We start from the raw sequence: 11773 nt of genomic DNA, 5'->3' as shown, positions 1-11773 counted from the left end.
AAATACTTAAATATTTATGTATCTTGAACTTAAAAAATAAAAGTATGTACAACCAGAGTCCACTTCTCATTAAGCAAAGGTACACTGGCAGATCCTCCACTTTCAGGCAGTGCTGCACGGAAGAACAAAGATGATAATGGATGGAACAGAGTACGAAGCTAAGAAGCAACTGCTAAGTGCAGCACCATTAACTCCCTGGTATTTCTCTGCAACTTGACAAATTCCAAGTTTTCAAGCCAACTAAATGTTCTGACTTTTGGAATGAGGAATTGCTTTTGCACTTTATTATTTTGAAAGGTAACTTACAGGGCATTTGGGGTTTTTGGTGACCCCAAACCCAGTCAGATGTGTCAGACTGGAAGCAGTAACCAAGCTCGTTACTGTAACCAGGCTAATCACTATCCCCCTTTGGACACCTCATGAGCTGGCCACTGGCTCTACACTAAAACTATTCAAATACTTTAATTTTATAATCGAAGTATTTGAATAGTTTTAGTAACTTAAAGCACACTTCTTGTAAAGCTTTTCAAACTCACTCCAAAACCTAGAATTCTGCTCAACAGCTAACATTAATCATTATTCAATAAAAAAACCCATACAAATACATTCAAAAAACATCCATTATTTTGTAGTGTTCCTGAACTATCAAAGGCAGGTTGTTAGGGAATCCCCATTCCATGGGAACGCCTCTGCCGCTCCCGCGGAGCGGCGCCGATCGCTGCGGTGCCGGCTGCGGCCCGCAGAGGGCAGCAGCGAACAAACCAACCCACACCGCGCTCTGACAAAGTCCTTTTAATGGAAAATGTAAAACCCCTTTCAACTTCAATGTACAAAGCATGTGTAACACTTGCACTTTTAACAAATTAAAGCAAGCCAATGTTTTAAAAAAATACATCATTGAATGTATATATGTATATATTTACATAGCATATTAAGTTTAATATTTAAGCTTTTAAAAGTTCACATAAATTTTACCAAAATGAGACAATTTTTAAATAAATTACACCTTTTGAAAACGTTTAATTGTACACTGAATAGCTTCAATAAAATACTGAAGTGTCTGTATTTAATATCTACTTTATATACTTTATATTTTACAAAGTTTACAATTATTTGGCAGTAATCTTCAGAATATGACATGACTGCTGTGCGGACTCAGCAAGATCCCAAATGCAGGCAATAGCTGGTGTTTGTGTCCTACTCTCACAGTAACTGTCTCAATGTAGTGAAAAAGATCTGAATTATTTTAGCAAACTGTACAAGTCACATTTACATTTGATCAACAATATAGCATAGAATTTTGTTGTTTTTTCCAAAAATAAATACATCATCTTAAATCTTTGACATTTCACAAACTTCATGTACATTATAATACAGACAGCAGAACGCTGCTCAACTGTTTGCAAGTGGAACATGGAATCACAGTGGCTGTGATATGAAGCTCTACCGTTGCAGTGTCATTAACAAGTAAATATGATGACTGTGTTTTCTTGGCACTGATGGTTTGTGAAGCTTAAATTAGTGTGTATACCCTTCACAGATCAGGTGAAATAACCTCTGGGTGATGCTACCTCCAAAAAGCAGAGTGTGCTCAGTTCTCATCCATATCTTCCATTTCACCTTCGTGAATCTTCAGAGCTCTCACCATTTCTTTAACTGCGTGGTACAAGATATTTTTAACCTGCAAGAACATGACACAGATTTTAGTAAGGCCTACGACCTGAGGAACTCTGCAAAGTTTAAGACTGAGCTCTAAGCTCAGTGGATGGAAAAAATGAAGGCTTCATCAAGCCCATGCAAAAGGAACAGCTTTTTACAGATTTTAAAATGTAATGTGAAATAAAGCCAGCAGCTCAAGGGAGAGTCATTTACAGCCCTGGCATTCATGCTGCTGCTCATTGTTATTCTGTGTGAACAGCAGCAAGGAAGTAGCTCCACGCACTGCTCGGCATTTCAATGAGCCCGAGCACACCCTGCCTTCCCAGCCCCTTCCAGAGCAGCATTCATTTCCTACCTGCAGTTTATCATCATAATTGATTTCTTCCTTTGACAGCCTCAGCTCCTGCGTTAGGTGAAATGACTGTACAAGATGTTCTGGAGACACAAAGTCTTCCGTTACTTGAACGCAGCTGTGAAAATTTTGCACCTATCCAAAATAACAAAAAGAGACTGATAATTAGTATTTGGAGTTATTCTTTGGCAGAGGTACCTGAGGAAAGAGTGGGTCTTGAGATGCCTTAAGCACAGCCTTATCAGACTAGCGGGCACTTTAGAGGCAGAGAGCAATGATGTGTCTGACTTATCTAAGCTGGCTGCTGCCAAAGGCACGCTGAAGGCTGCACAGCTGCTGTGCTGCAGCATCAGTTCCACACTGAGGCCTTGTTCCTGCCTGAGCAGCTGCTCTCAGCCTCCCAGCACGGCGCAGGCGTGCTCTGCCGACCCCCGGAGCTGCCCTGCCCTCTGAGCTGCCTCCTCTGCCACGCTGGAAGCTGGCACCTTCATGGAAAAGGAACTGCCCGTGGAAGTACTTGAGAGAAACAACCATCAACAGAGAAAGGGGAGGCTGAGAAGTAGAGGGAGAAGAGCACTTTTCTTCCTTCTCTGAACATTTCTTCTTACTGACAGGAGACAACTACTGAGGAACAGACACCATCTCCTGCCACCCAGGTCGTGGAGGAAGGGAAAAGGGAAATTGCTTCCTCACTGTGACCCAACCACCAACTCCAGTTCACTCCCTTCAGAAACATTTGTCTTTTCACCCCTAAACCCTTACAAATTAAACTAATTTTTAAGTCAGCACGTCAAAACACTCTTTTCCCCAAACTCCAACAGCTCCTCACAGAAGCTGTGTAACATTTTCAATTCCCAAAGCCTGGGCGGGGAGGCAGAGCCTCAGCCATTCCAGAAAACACCCCACCCCATCCCACCCTGCTCAGGACTGACAGACATCTGTGTATTTTAAAGTGAAACCTAGCAAAATCTAGAGTTTCTAAATGCATACTCTAAAAATTCCATTATGGTACATGACATTCAAATAAACCACTGGGGTCTACACAGTTGAGGACAGGGGACTTAGTTTAAAAATTACTTTCTTCTTCAAAACCCCTTCCCAAGTCTGATTTTACACAGCAGCTCCCCCCCACAGCTGAAATCCCAGCAGGTAACCCCCAGCTCAGCAGTCATGTTGCACACAGGGTTTTGAGGGCTCATCATCATCAAGGACAAAGCAGTGCTGGTCCCTCCTGAGAATTAATCAAAACAGAAGTAATTCTGGACACGAGGAGGGTTTGTTGACGCCACACAATCTGCAAAGAGCAGAAAGCCAGGAGAGAGGCAGCAGCTGCAGAAGTGCCAGCATGAGGCTCCCACCAGCACTGAGGGAATTTCCTAGAGCTGAGGGTGAGGCGCCTCTGTGCTGGCAGCTCCAGCCCCCTGCCCTCCCTCACAGGCTTCCCACCTCCTTCAAGTCTCCACCTGCCCTTGGTTTCCTTGCCAGCCTATGAAAATCCCTCCTTCACTTTCTCCTCAGTAAGACAAGGTTTTACTGACTCCCTATCCCTCCATGGCAGAATAAGAAACATTTGTTTCCCTCAGCCCTTTAATTCTGCTGTGCCTCAAGTCTTCTCTTCCCTCCCTTCCAGGGCCTGTCTTATCCGTGTGAAAGTTTGCGGGGACAGATTTTACCCGGCTGGTCTGGTCCTTAGCATGGGAATGCCCCGCTGCCAGCCTCAGGCAGTTCTATTTATAATATTTATAACACAAGCTGATGCAGTGACACACACATAGAAACGTTTAGCAACCATTCCCCTGAGGTTTGTGGGGCGAGGAGTGCAGCACTCCCACGCCTGTGCCACTTCCAGCTGAACTGAGAGCAGCTTCACACGCGGCCCACGCGGAGCAGCCGCTTCCAGCAGGGCTGCGGTGCTGGAAAAGCCTCGGACTTGGGCCAGGACAGGGAAAGGTGAGTGGGCAGGGGAGAAGGGGCCACCCACCCATCCTGATGGCCACAGGATCAGCCACTTCCTTCAAGCAAGGCTGACTGCAGAGCTCTGCGTGTGCAACGCCCAGCCCTTTATCCTACAATCCTTATCGGAGCACTGCCAGGATGTCACATTACCTCCGAGCATGTTATTGTACAATACATAATCCTGCTGTTAAATCAAGATAATGCCTCTATAAAAAACAACATTATAATAACTTGCTCCACTTGTTCCAAGTTTTGCAGGGCTCCTGAACACCACATTTCAATTACTGGCTCCAGTATTTCTAGCTTTTTACTTTTAGGTAAAATATTTTACCGATTTGGAGCCCCCAAGTTAAAACCAGGGAGGCTATCCCTAGAGATGTCTGTGATAACATAACCCACAGTGGAGCAGCAGAAAGAATGAATCTTTCAGAAGAACAGGACCAACACCCTTTTTTAGCTGGGGAAGTTCCAAGGAGAGCTCAGGGGCTCCCTGTCACAAGTGCCACAGAGGGAACAAGGCGCAGCCATCAGCAAGGCAGGGACACTGCTGAGCTCCCACCCAGTACAGCCAAGAAGAAAGGAGATGGCCCTCACGGAGCACTCAGGGAAGCATCTGCAGAGGTGACAGTCCAACGCTGTATCTATTTCTGGATTCTCCTTCTGAGAGCAATTCCCTCTCCCAGAGGAACTGACAAGGCTGCCCTGCCCGTCACAGCTCACAGGAGAGGCTGTCCCTCCCATCCTACCAGGAACAGTCTGACTTTGCCTGCTGCAGCCATCTCAAGAAGAATGTGACTGCTGTCTGCAAGTACACAGGGAGGGGGAGAAAGCTGGGAAGCAAGAGGAATGCAATATGCTGCCATGAAATGTAAAGACTAAGTTACTTTAAAAGCCAGACGTGGATCCATAGAACCGGGGGGGGAAGGGGGTGTGGAAAAACAATATACAGAAGAAATACACACAGCCTCCTCCATGTTAGGGCAGTAAATTCTAGCCCAGCACGTCAGAAGCAGCAGTGTGCCAACAATCCAACTGGCTCCAGAACGGAAGAGTCACAACTACACTTATGCAGCAACCACAGGCAGCCAGGCTCCCCAGCTCCAGCCCTCAGACTCATTTCTTCTGCTCCACAACATTACTCATGAGCAAATAAAAATGTTAATTTACCACCTAATTTAGCATCAACTCTTACCCAGTTTTAATAATTAAAAGGTTCATAATGTGCACGTAAATCTGAAACACTTAATGTGTAAACTTAACATGGTATGTATTCTTTCTTGTGCAGACTTATTTTTCAGTTTTTAAATGTGCTTTGTATCTCTGAAGTGCTGGTGCTGATCCCTAAGGTCAGTATTTACGCATCTCTACAGAGAGCACTATGCACATACATGAAAGAACACGATGCTTTTATTTCCTCCTACGTGGCAGATTCACAGGAACTTCTTACTGAAGATGAAAAGGTTCTCAGCTTCACCCACTAAGGTTTAAAAACACCATGTTATTAACTCCTTGGTGCCAGAAGCTAGAATATTACCACTTCAAACACAATCTGCAGTTTAAAGCCAAAGAGATAAAGATAAGAGTGGTCTTATTTTTGGTCCTTAAATATATAAAGTATAGGGAAGACTGGAACAGTCCAACTATTTCATGTTTTATGTTCTGTATGCCTCTATATAATGGCACATGCTATATAGAACAGATTTCCCAGTACATCTGTTATTTCCCCTGGGTTCCCTTCCACTCTTCTATCTGGAATATCTCTCTTGTTTCATGAGATCAGGGTAAGGCTGCTGGAGGATGCAATACTTTATTCTGGGAGTGCCAACTTCTTTAGCCTAACATGAGCCAAGAACAGCAGCAATGCCAGATGTTCCTCCACATTTGTGAAACAACATCAAGCCCTGAGTCATTGTTTGGGGGAAGGCAAACTACACCTCCCTAGATTTGGGTCAGCAAGGACTGTCTGGGTCTTTCCTTTCCTGTGCCAGGAAACAAATCCACACAGACCCTCCAGAGCTGTGCACCACCATGTCAAACCCGGGCAGAACATCAGTGGGACGAGGAGGAGCCCAGTCCAGGTAAGGTACCAGCTGCTTTCCATGCCCCACAACAGACACAGCCAGAGACAGAGCAGGGACATGACCCCTGTCAGTTTTTCACAGAGGAAACCCCACTGCCCTGGCCACAGGGACATGGTGAGCCATTGCTCCCTCTCTGCCACAGCTGGAAGCTGATCTGCAGATTGGAAACCCAACAGCACCTTCTTCAGAAAGGCTTGGCCTTGCTTGAACCCACAGGGAGATCAATGATAGATCTTCAACATCACAATGGTTTACAACCAGCTGCAGGGTGAGGATGCTCCTCATTCTTTGACAGTCAATGACCTCATTAGGGGTGCCTGACAGCTGGCAGGACAGCAAGCCAGCAGGCTCCACTTCCTGCTGAAGCAGGGAAGAAATCTAGACTCCCTAAAAATCTCACCTAAACAACTGAGCTTTCTTCCTGTTTTCACCAAGGAGCAGCAGTTTACAGGCTGTGAGGGGAAAAAAGGGTAAAGGCAGCAACAAACCCTTTATGCCAGGGGGCAACTGAGGCTGGCTGACAGAAATTCATCCTGCTGCTCCAGAACTGCCCCACTGGCAGTGCTTTTCTTACCCAGCTACAGATTAGATCACTTAGCTGCTGCAAAGGGGGTATCACTCTTTCTAAGAGTAGAGAAAAGCTGCTGAAGAGACAATGATGACTTCTGGTGATTGATGTACCTTCTGTGTTAAAAGGAACTTAAATGTGGCATGGGAAAACAACCAAATATCTGTTACAGAAACACCAGAACACTCACTACAATTCTCCTACAGCTAAAGACAAAAACAACTACACCTGACATCCAGGTGCTTACCATCCATACCTGCTCAAGTTGCTCTCCCTGCCCCTCCTCGATTTGATTAACTTCTGGCTTAGAAGAAGAAAATTACTAACCTGACTCTGCCATAACTAGGCTGTTTCTTTAGAAATTTGCTACAGAAATGAAAAGTGGAAAGCAACAGTTAATAATGGTCTGTTCATTTGCAATTGTGAAGCAAAAATGAACTAATACTTAAGGCATTCAATTTGCTGTATGTTGATCAGCTACACCAGCAGATGAACCTTATTCTACATTCCTACACGCTAACAGACACTAATAAAAAATAAAATGTAACTGAGCACAGATGTCTCCACATCTTTGGAAAAGAGTTATTCATCTTGTATGTCTTTAACCTAAGGCACATTACCTGATGAAGTGCTCCTGCTGGTAGAATAATAGCATCACCAAGGAACTGAATAACTGTGCAGGTTTTTACTCCATATTCTTCAAAAAGTCTTTGGCGAAGTTTTTTGTTCACATACCAACTCTGATCACGGATTGGATCATGCTCTGGTAAAACCTCCAGGCCTTGCTCCTTTGCTATCTGTTGAGTACAGAAAAGATCCCAAATAACTTCCAAAAGAACCAAACCTTTTGCTGATAAATTTTAGGTATACCCACCTTGCCAAGCAACACCACTCAGTTCCCAACACCAAACAAGAACTCTGGCTAGGGATTCAAAACAAGCCCAAAGGATCTGGGAAGTCTCACTGAACTGAAAACATCTGCAACACTCCCACTCCAAAGTGCAGAGCTTTAAAGAACTCAGCACAATAATCTCTTAATAAGCAACATGCTCTCTGTGTGACTTCTTTCATCCAGAAAATAAAATCTGAGCTCAGGAGTTCCTGTGCTGCCAATTCCTCAGGCTTACAATCTTCTTCAGTTTTGACAGACATGCAACAGCACTACCTCAGCTCAGGAAAAAAGCAGCCAACAAAGCCAAAGGCTGTAGTTTCCCTGTAGTTCCTGCAGGGAAACCTGCTCCAGGTGACTCAGCCTGAGCACAGGGCTGGACAGAAGGGACCTCGAGGGGCCCCTTCCAACCTCAGCCACGCTGGGATAAGAAGCTGCTTTCCTACCACCCTATAAAGGTATTCAGAAAAAATGAACACAAAAATACTTCCTGACATCAGTAAATGGAATTGCACAACCATTTCTCATCAAGTGAATCACAGGGGAACAAATATTACTCCTAATCAACTGCTACAAAATCAATCCTAGTCATTAAAAAAGAAAAAAGTTATTACATATAAAGAACACAGACCTAATCCACCTGTCATGAGTCATGAAACAAGTATCTCATTATAAACATACTTTTTTTTGCTCTTATTTATTAAATAAATGTAATTATGTGATGCAGAACTTGAAACTCTCCTTGAGTATTATCACCCTTCTAAGAAGATACTGAGATTTTATATCTTAGCAGCAGCAAAGTGGTCCCAATGATTACCCATCAATTAATCTCCAAGTCAGTACTTCCCAAATACCACCACTCCTAAAATACATGGTGGGACACAACTCACTTGGAATACCAGGGCTAACTGTAGTAGCAAATGACAAACTTCTTTACACATCATCCTCAATGCTTCTGTTTCAAACCTGCTGCTCAAACAGTTTCACAGCTATTCACAATAGTTTCAAAAGTGCTGAGGGAGCACTGAGCATTTCCTCTCTATGTCCACCTATGCCTTTGCATTCATGACTGAATTCACAACTCTCTTTTTCAAACTGAAAAGCCACCATCTAATTTATGAGCACCTACTTTTTGAATGAACAGTCTTGCTGAATAATTCATAAACTCCTGGAATTAGCTTTGTTTTACTTACCAGTGCTCATTTTTCCCCACAGCTCAGCCTGCCAAAGAGCAAATGTTTGAGTCACTGGAGGACAGCTGGCCTGGTACAGAAACACTGCTTTATTGTCAAAGGGAATCTTCACTGCTGAATTTCTTAGGCTTTCCTGCTCACAGCAGAGCCCTTGGCCTCGAGTTTGTTTATGGGCCCCTTTGCTGCAGCCAGTTAAAACTCATCTGATCTCTCCTCACAGGAGAAGACAGTGAAGACATCTCCCCGAGCAATCACTTCAGTGATACTTTGGTATTTCTGTGTCTTCTATCAAGGCCACCTTCCAGAGCACACAAATGTGCTAAGGAGAGGGCACAGAAAACTGCTTCCAAGATGCAATCCCTACATTTAATGCACTGACAGATATTCATCCTAGAGAACAACCTCAAAGGTTCTGAGGTGGCTCTATGATCACCACATGCCATGAAGGATGATCTGCAACACAGCCAGGTTAAGCCTGCTGCCCCTGGGGATGCTCTCCCACTGCCTCCAGCTTCACCAGGAGCCCAGCCACGCTCCTGTGCTGGCTGATGTGACACAGTCCTGGCCAGGATTGGTGGCCACTGGGTGGTGAGGGCAGGGGATTTGCCAGGGGAAAATTTGCCAAGAATTCAGCAGCAATAATACAACAATGGTCAGTGACAGAAAAACACCATCCCACATATTATCTTCGGTATTAGAGCAGGGCAAGAGTAGATCTCCATGCCCTCCTAAGCCTTCAGTTACAGGCCACCTGTCACTCCTACAAAGTGAACATATGTATTACATACTTTATTTGTTGGTGGTGCAGCAGGTCAAGTATAATTTATGTTATGTGCTATAAAGGAAATAATTTTGCCTTCCTCCCTCTCTAACACTGAGGTGAGCCTTGTGGTTTTTGCCAGCCCCCTTTGATTTACCAATTACTTTGGTTATATTTATAAATTATGTGTAATGTAATAAATCTAACCTTTTGCAGAAACTCTCTTATCTTGTCAGCATCTTTGCCAGCATAAATGTGCCACAAAGCACCAGGTAATTCACTTGAATCTTTCAACCGCTTCCTTAGAAGGTCATCCAAATCTTCCTCTTCCAACTTCTTCAAAACTCCTACGGTTCAACAAAAATATTCTTTAAAAGTGAGAAGGAGAAAAAACATTGAAACTAAATACCTTCTTTTCAAATTTTTTGTGTGAGACTGAGCAGATGGAAGTTTGCTGAATATAAGAGAAGCCACCAGGTGATCTTTCTGTAACTCATTACTGGAACATAAATGCTGTGGATACCTTAAAAATATGTTTAATTTTTATACTTTTTCACACTTCCTGAATTCCACAGAACACAATCTCCTATCTGAAACAAACAAGCAGGGTTGGTACCAAAAATGAAAAGATGAAAAAGGTGTTTTCCTGCAGTCAGCACAAGCAGTGTATAGCATGCTGTTGTTGCAGCCAGAGCTCTCCCAGGATGCTCAGGTTTGCTGCTGTTAACTCCATGCATACACAAGTGAAAACAAAGCAAATGAAAGACAAACCTTACTGCAGCTCTATTAGTCACACCCAAAATCTACATTTGCTGATTATGGAATAAGAGGACAAAAGAAAAAGGGCAAAGAAATAAAACTATTTCAGTGATTTAAAGACTGTTTCACACAAGCAATAAGCCTCATAGAGACTACTAACATACACCAATTTAAGCTCTCCAGTGCTGAAAAATTACATTACAGCCCAAATTCAATAGAGCAAGCACAATGCATCCAGAAGCAGCAGCATAAACAGAAGGTTTGGCAAATACATCATCCTGACATAATTGTTAGAACCAGCACAGCTTCCAGAGAAAATCCTTCACCCTGCACTTCCATGAGCTATGCCAGTCCCAGCACAGCAATGGGGCATCAATTACAAGTAATGGCAAAAAGAGTGGAAAGAGTTTGAAATATCATTTCATAATTCATGAACTGCAGTGTATTTTATACGAACTAATGTGTGTGCAAACCCTTGGAACAAAATCACCCAGCTGTAAGCACATTCTCATGGATCTGTTTCACTGCCTTCCAAAGAACAGTGTCAATTTTAGAAGGGGCAGAACATTCAGTCCACTGACACCTCTTACAGTGAGTGAGAGTCACATTACCTGATTTGGAAAGTACTCCATTTCCTTTGGCTATGCCAACATAAACAAGGATGTTCACGACATCAGAAACTTCAATATGGAGATTTGTGGTTCCTATGTCATGGTCTTTAGTAGCAGCCACACCTATGTTACAAGATAAAATTAAGATTTGTTTGTATTGCATATTCAAATCAGAACATGTAATAACAGTGAAGAAATTTCTGAAGTATACTTGGCATCACTGAGATAGACAAATTAAAAACATGTTTTTGGTTCACCTGCTAAACAAGAAAACATTACTTTTTAACAGAGTCCTTGAGATTGTCTCTTAGCCCAGGTACCTGTCCCTACACAGCATCTGTGTCAGAACAAAACGTTTCAGCAGAATGGTCAGAGACATTTCCTGACCATGATGTTCCATTCCTCTTCAAGTTGTTCAGGGCAGAATACAGGCACAATGAATACACAAGGTTATCAAATCTGTCACTTTTATGTCTGGCTGTAAGAGAGTTCTTAACCAAAATCATGCCCAAAGAGGAAAATTCATTTTAGTTTTAAGAAGAGGAAACAAACATACTTAAGTGAAAAGGACATTCTGGAACACAGCCTTAGAGCAGTATTACCTCAGAGTGGCATTAATGACTCAGTTCTCAGCCCCATGCCATTATCACTATTGTTAATAAGCTTCTTTCACAGGCTATATTTGGAGAACTTTTAAAACCAAAGCCACCGTGTCACAAATTACTACTCATTTCTTGTCCTATTACAACAATTTGTAAAACAGAATTGAACAAAATTCTTTGCAAAAGAAGGAGCAAACAGAAAGTGTCTGAAGGAATCAACCTCTTCTGAACAGGTTTTTGAGTGCACAAAAATAAATTATGAAAAATATGATGAGATTAATTTATGACCATAATTACGAGTACAATGATTTTTCATTAAGTGTTTGGTCACATAGCATTACTA

At 42.9% G+C, this 11773-nt stretch overlaps 1 protein-coding gene across 8 annotated transcripts in view; it reads right to left on the bottom strand.

The window, feature by feature from the left end:
- Window positions 1-777: 777 nt before the first annotated feature.
- JMJD1C (jumonji domain containing 1C) overlaps window positions 778-11773 on the bottom strand; it is a 159153-nt gene continuing 148157 nt past the window's right edge. For all 8 annotated transcript variants that reach the window (XM_064429944.1, XM_064429949.1, XM_064429950.1 and 5 more), the window contains 5 exons: window positions 10829-10951; window positions 9666-9805; window positions 7237-7413; window positions 2015-2146; window positions 778-1681 (listed from right to left, as the gene is read on the bottom strand). In XM_064429944.1, coding sequence (XP_064286014.1) covers window positions 1592-1681; window positions 2015-2146; window positions 7237-7413; window positions 9666-9805; window positions 10829-10951 — 662 coding nt within the window. In that variant the 3' untranslated portion in view covers window positions 778-1591. The remainder of the gene's footprint in view (window positions 1682-2014; window positions 2147-7236; window positions 7414-9665; window positions 9806-10828; window positions 10952-11773) is intronic.

Source organism: Passer domesticus, chromosome 8 (genome assembly GCF_036417665.1).
Source record: "Passer domesticus isolate bPasDom1 chromosome 8, bPasDom1.hap1, whole genome shotgun sequence".
In the NCBI taxonomy this organism is placed as follows: Eukaryota; Metazoa; Chordata; class Aves; order Passeriformes; family Passeridae; genus Passer; species Passer domesticus.
The sequence above is the reverse complement of the archived record's forward strand: the minus strand, read 5'-3'. Positions and strand labels throughout refer to the sequence as shown.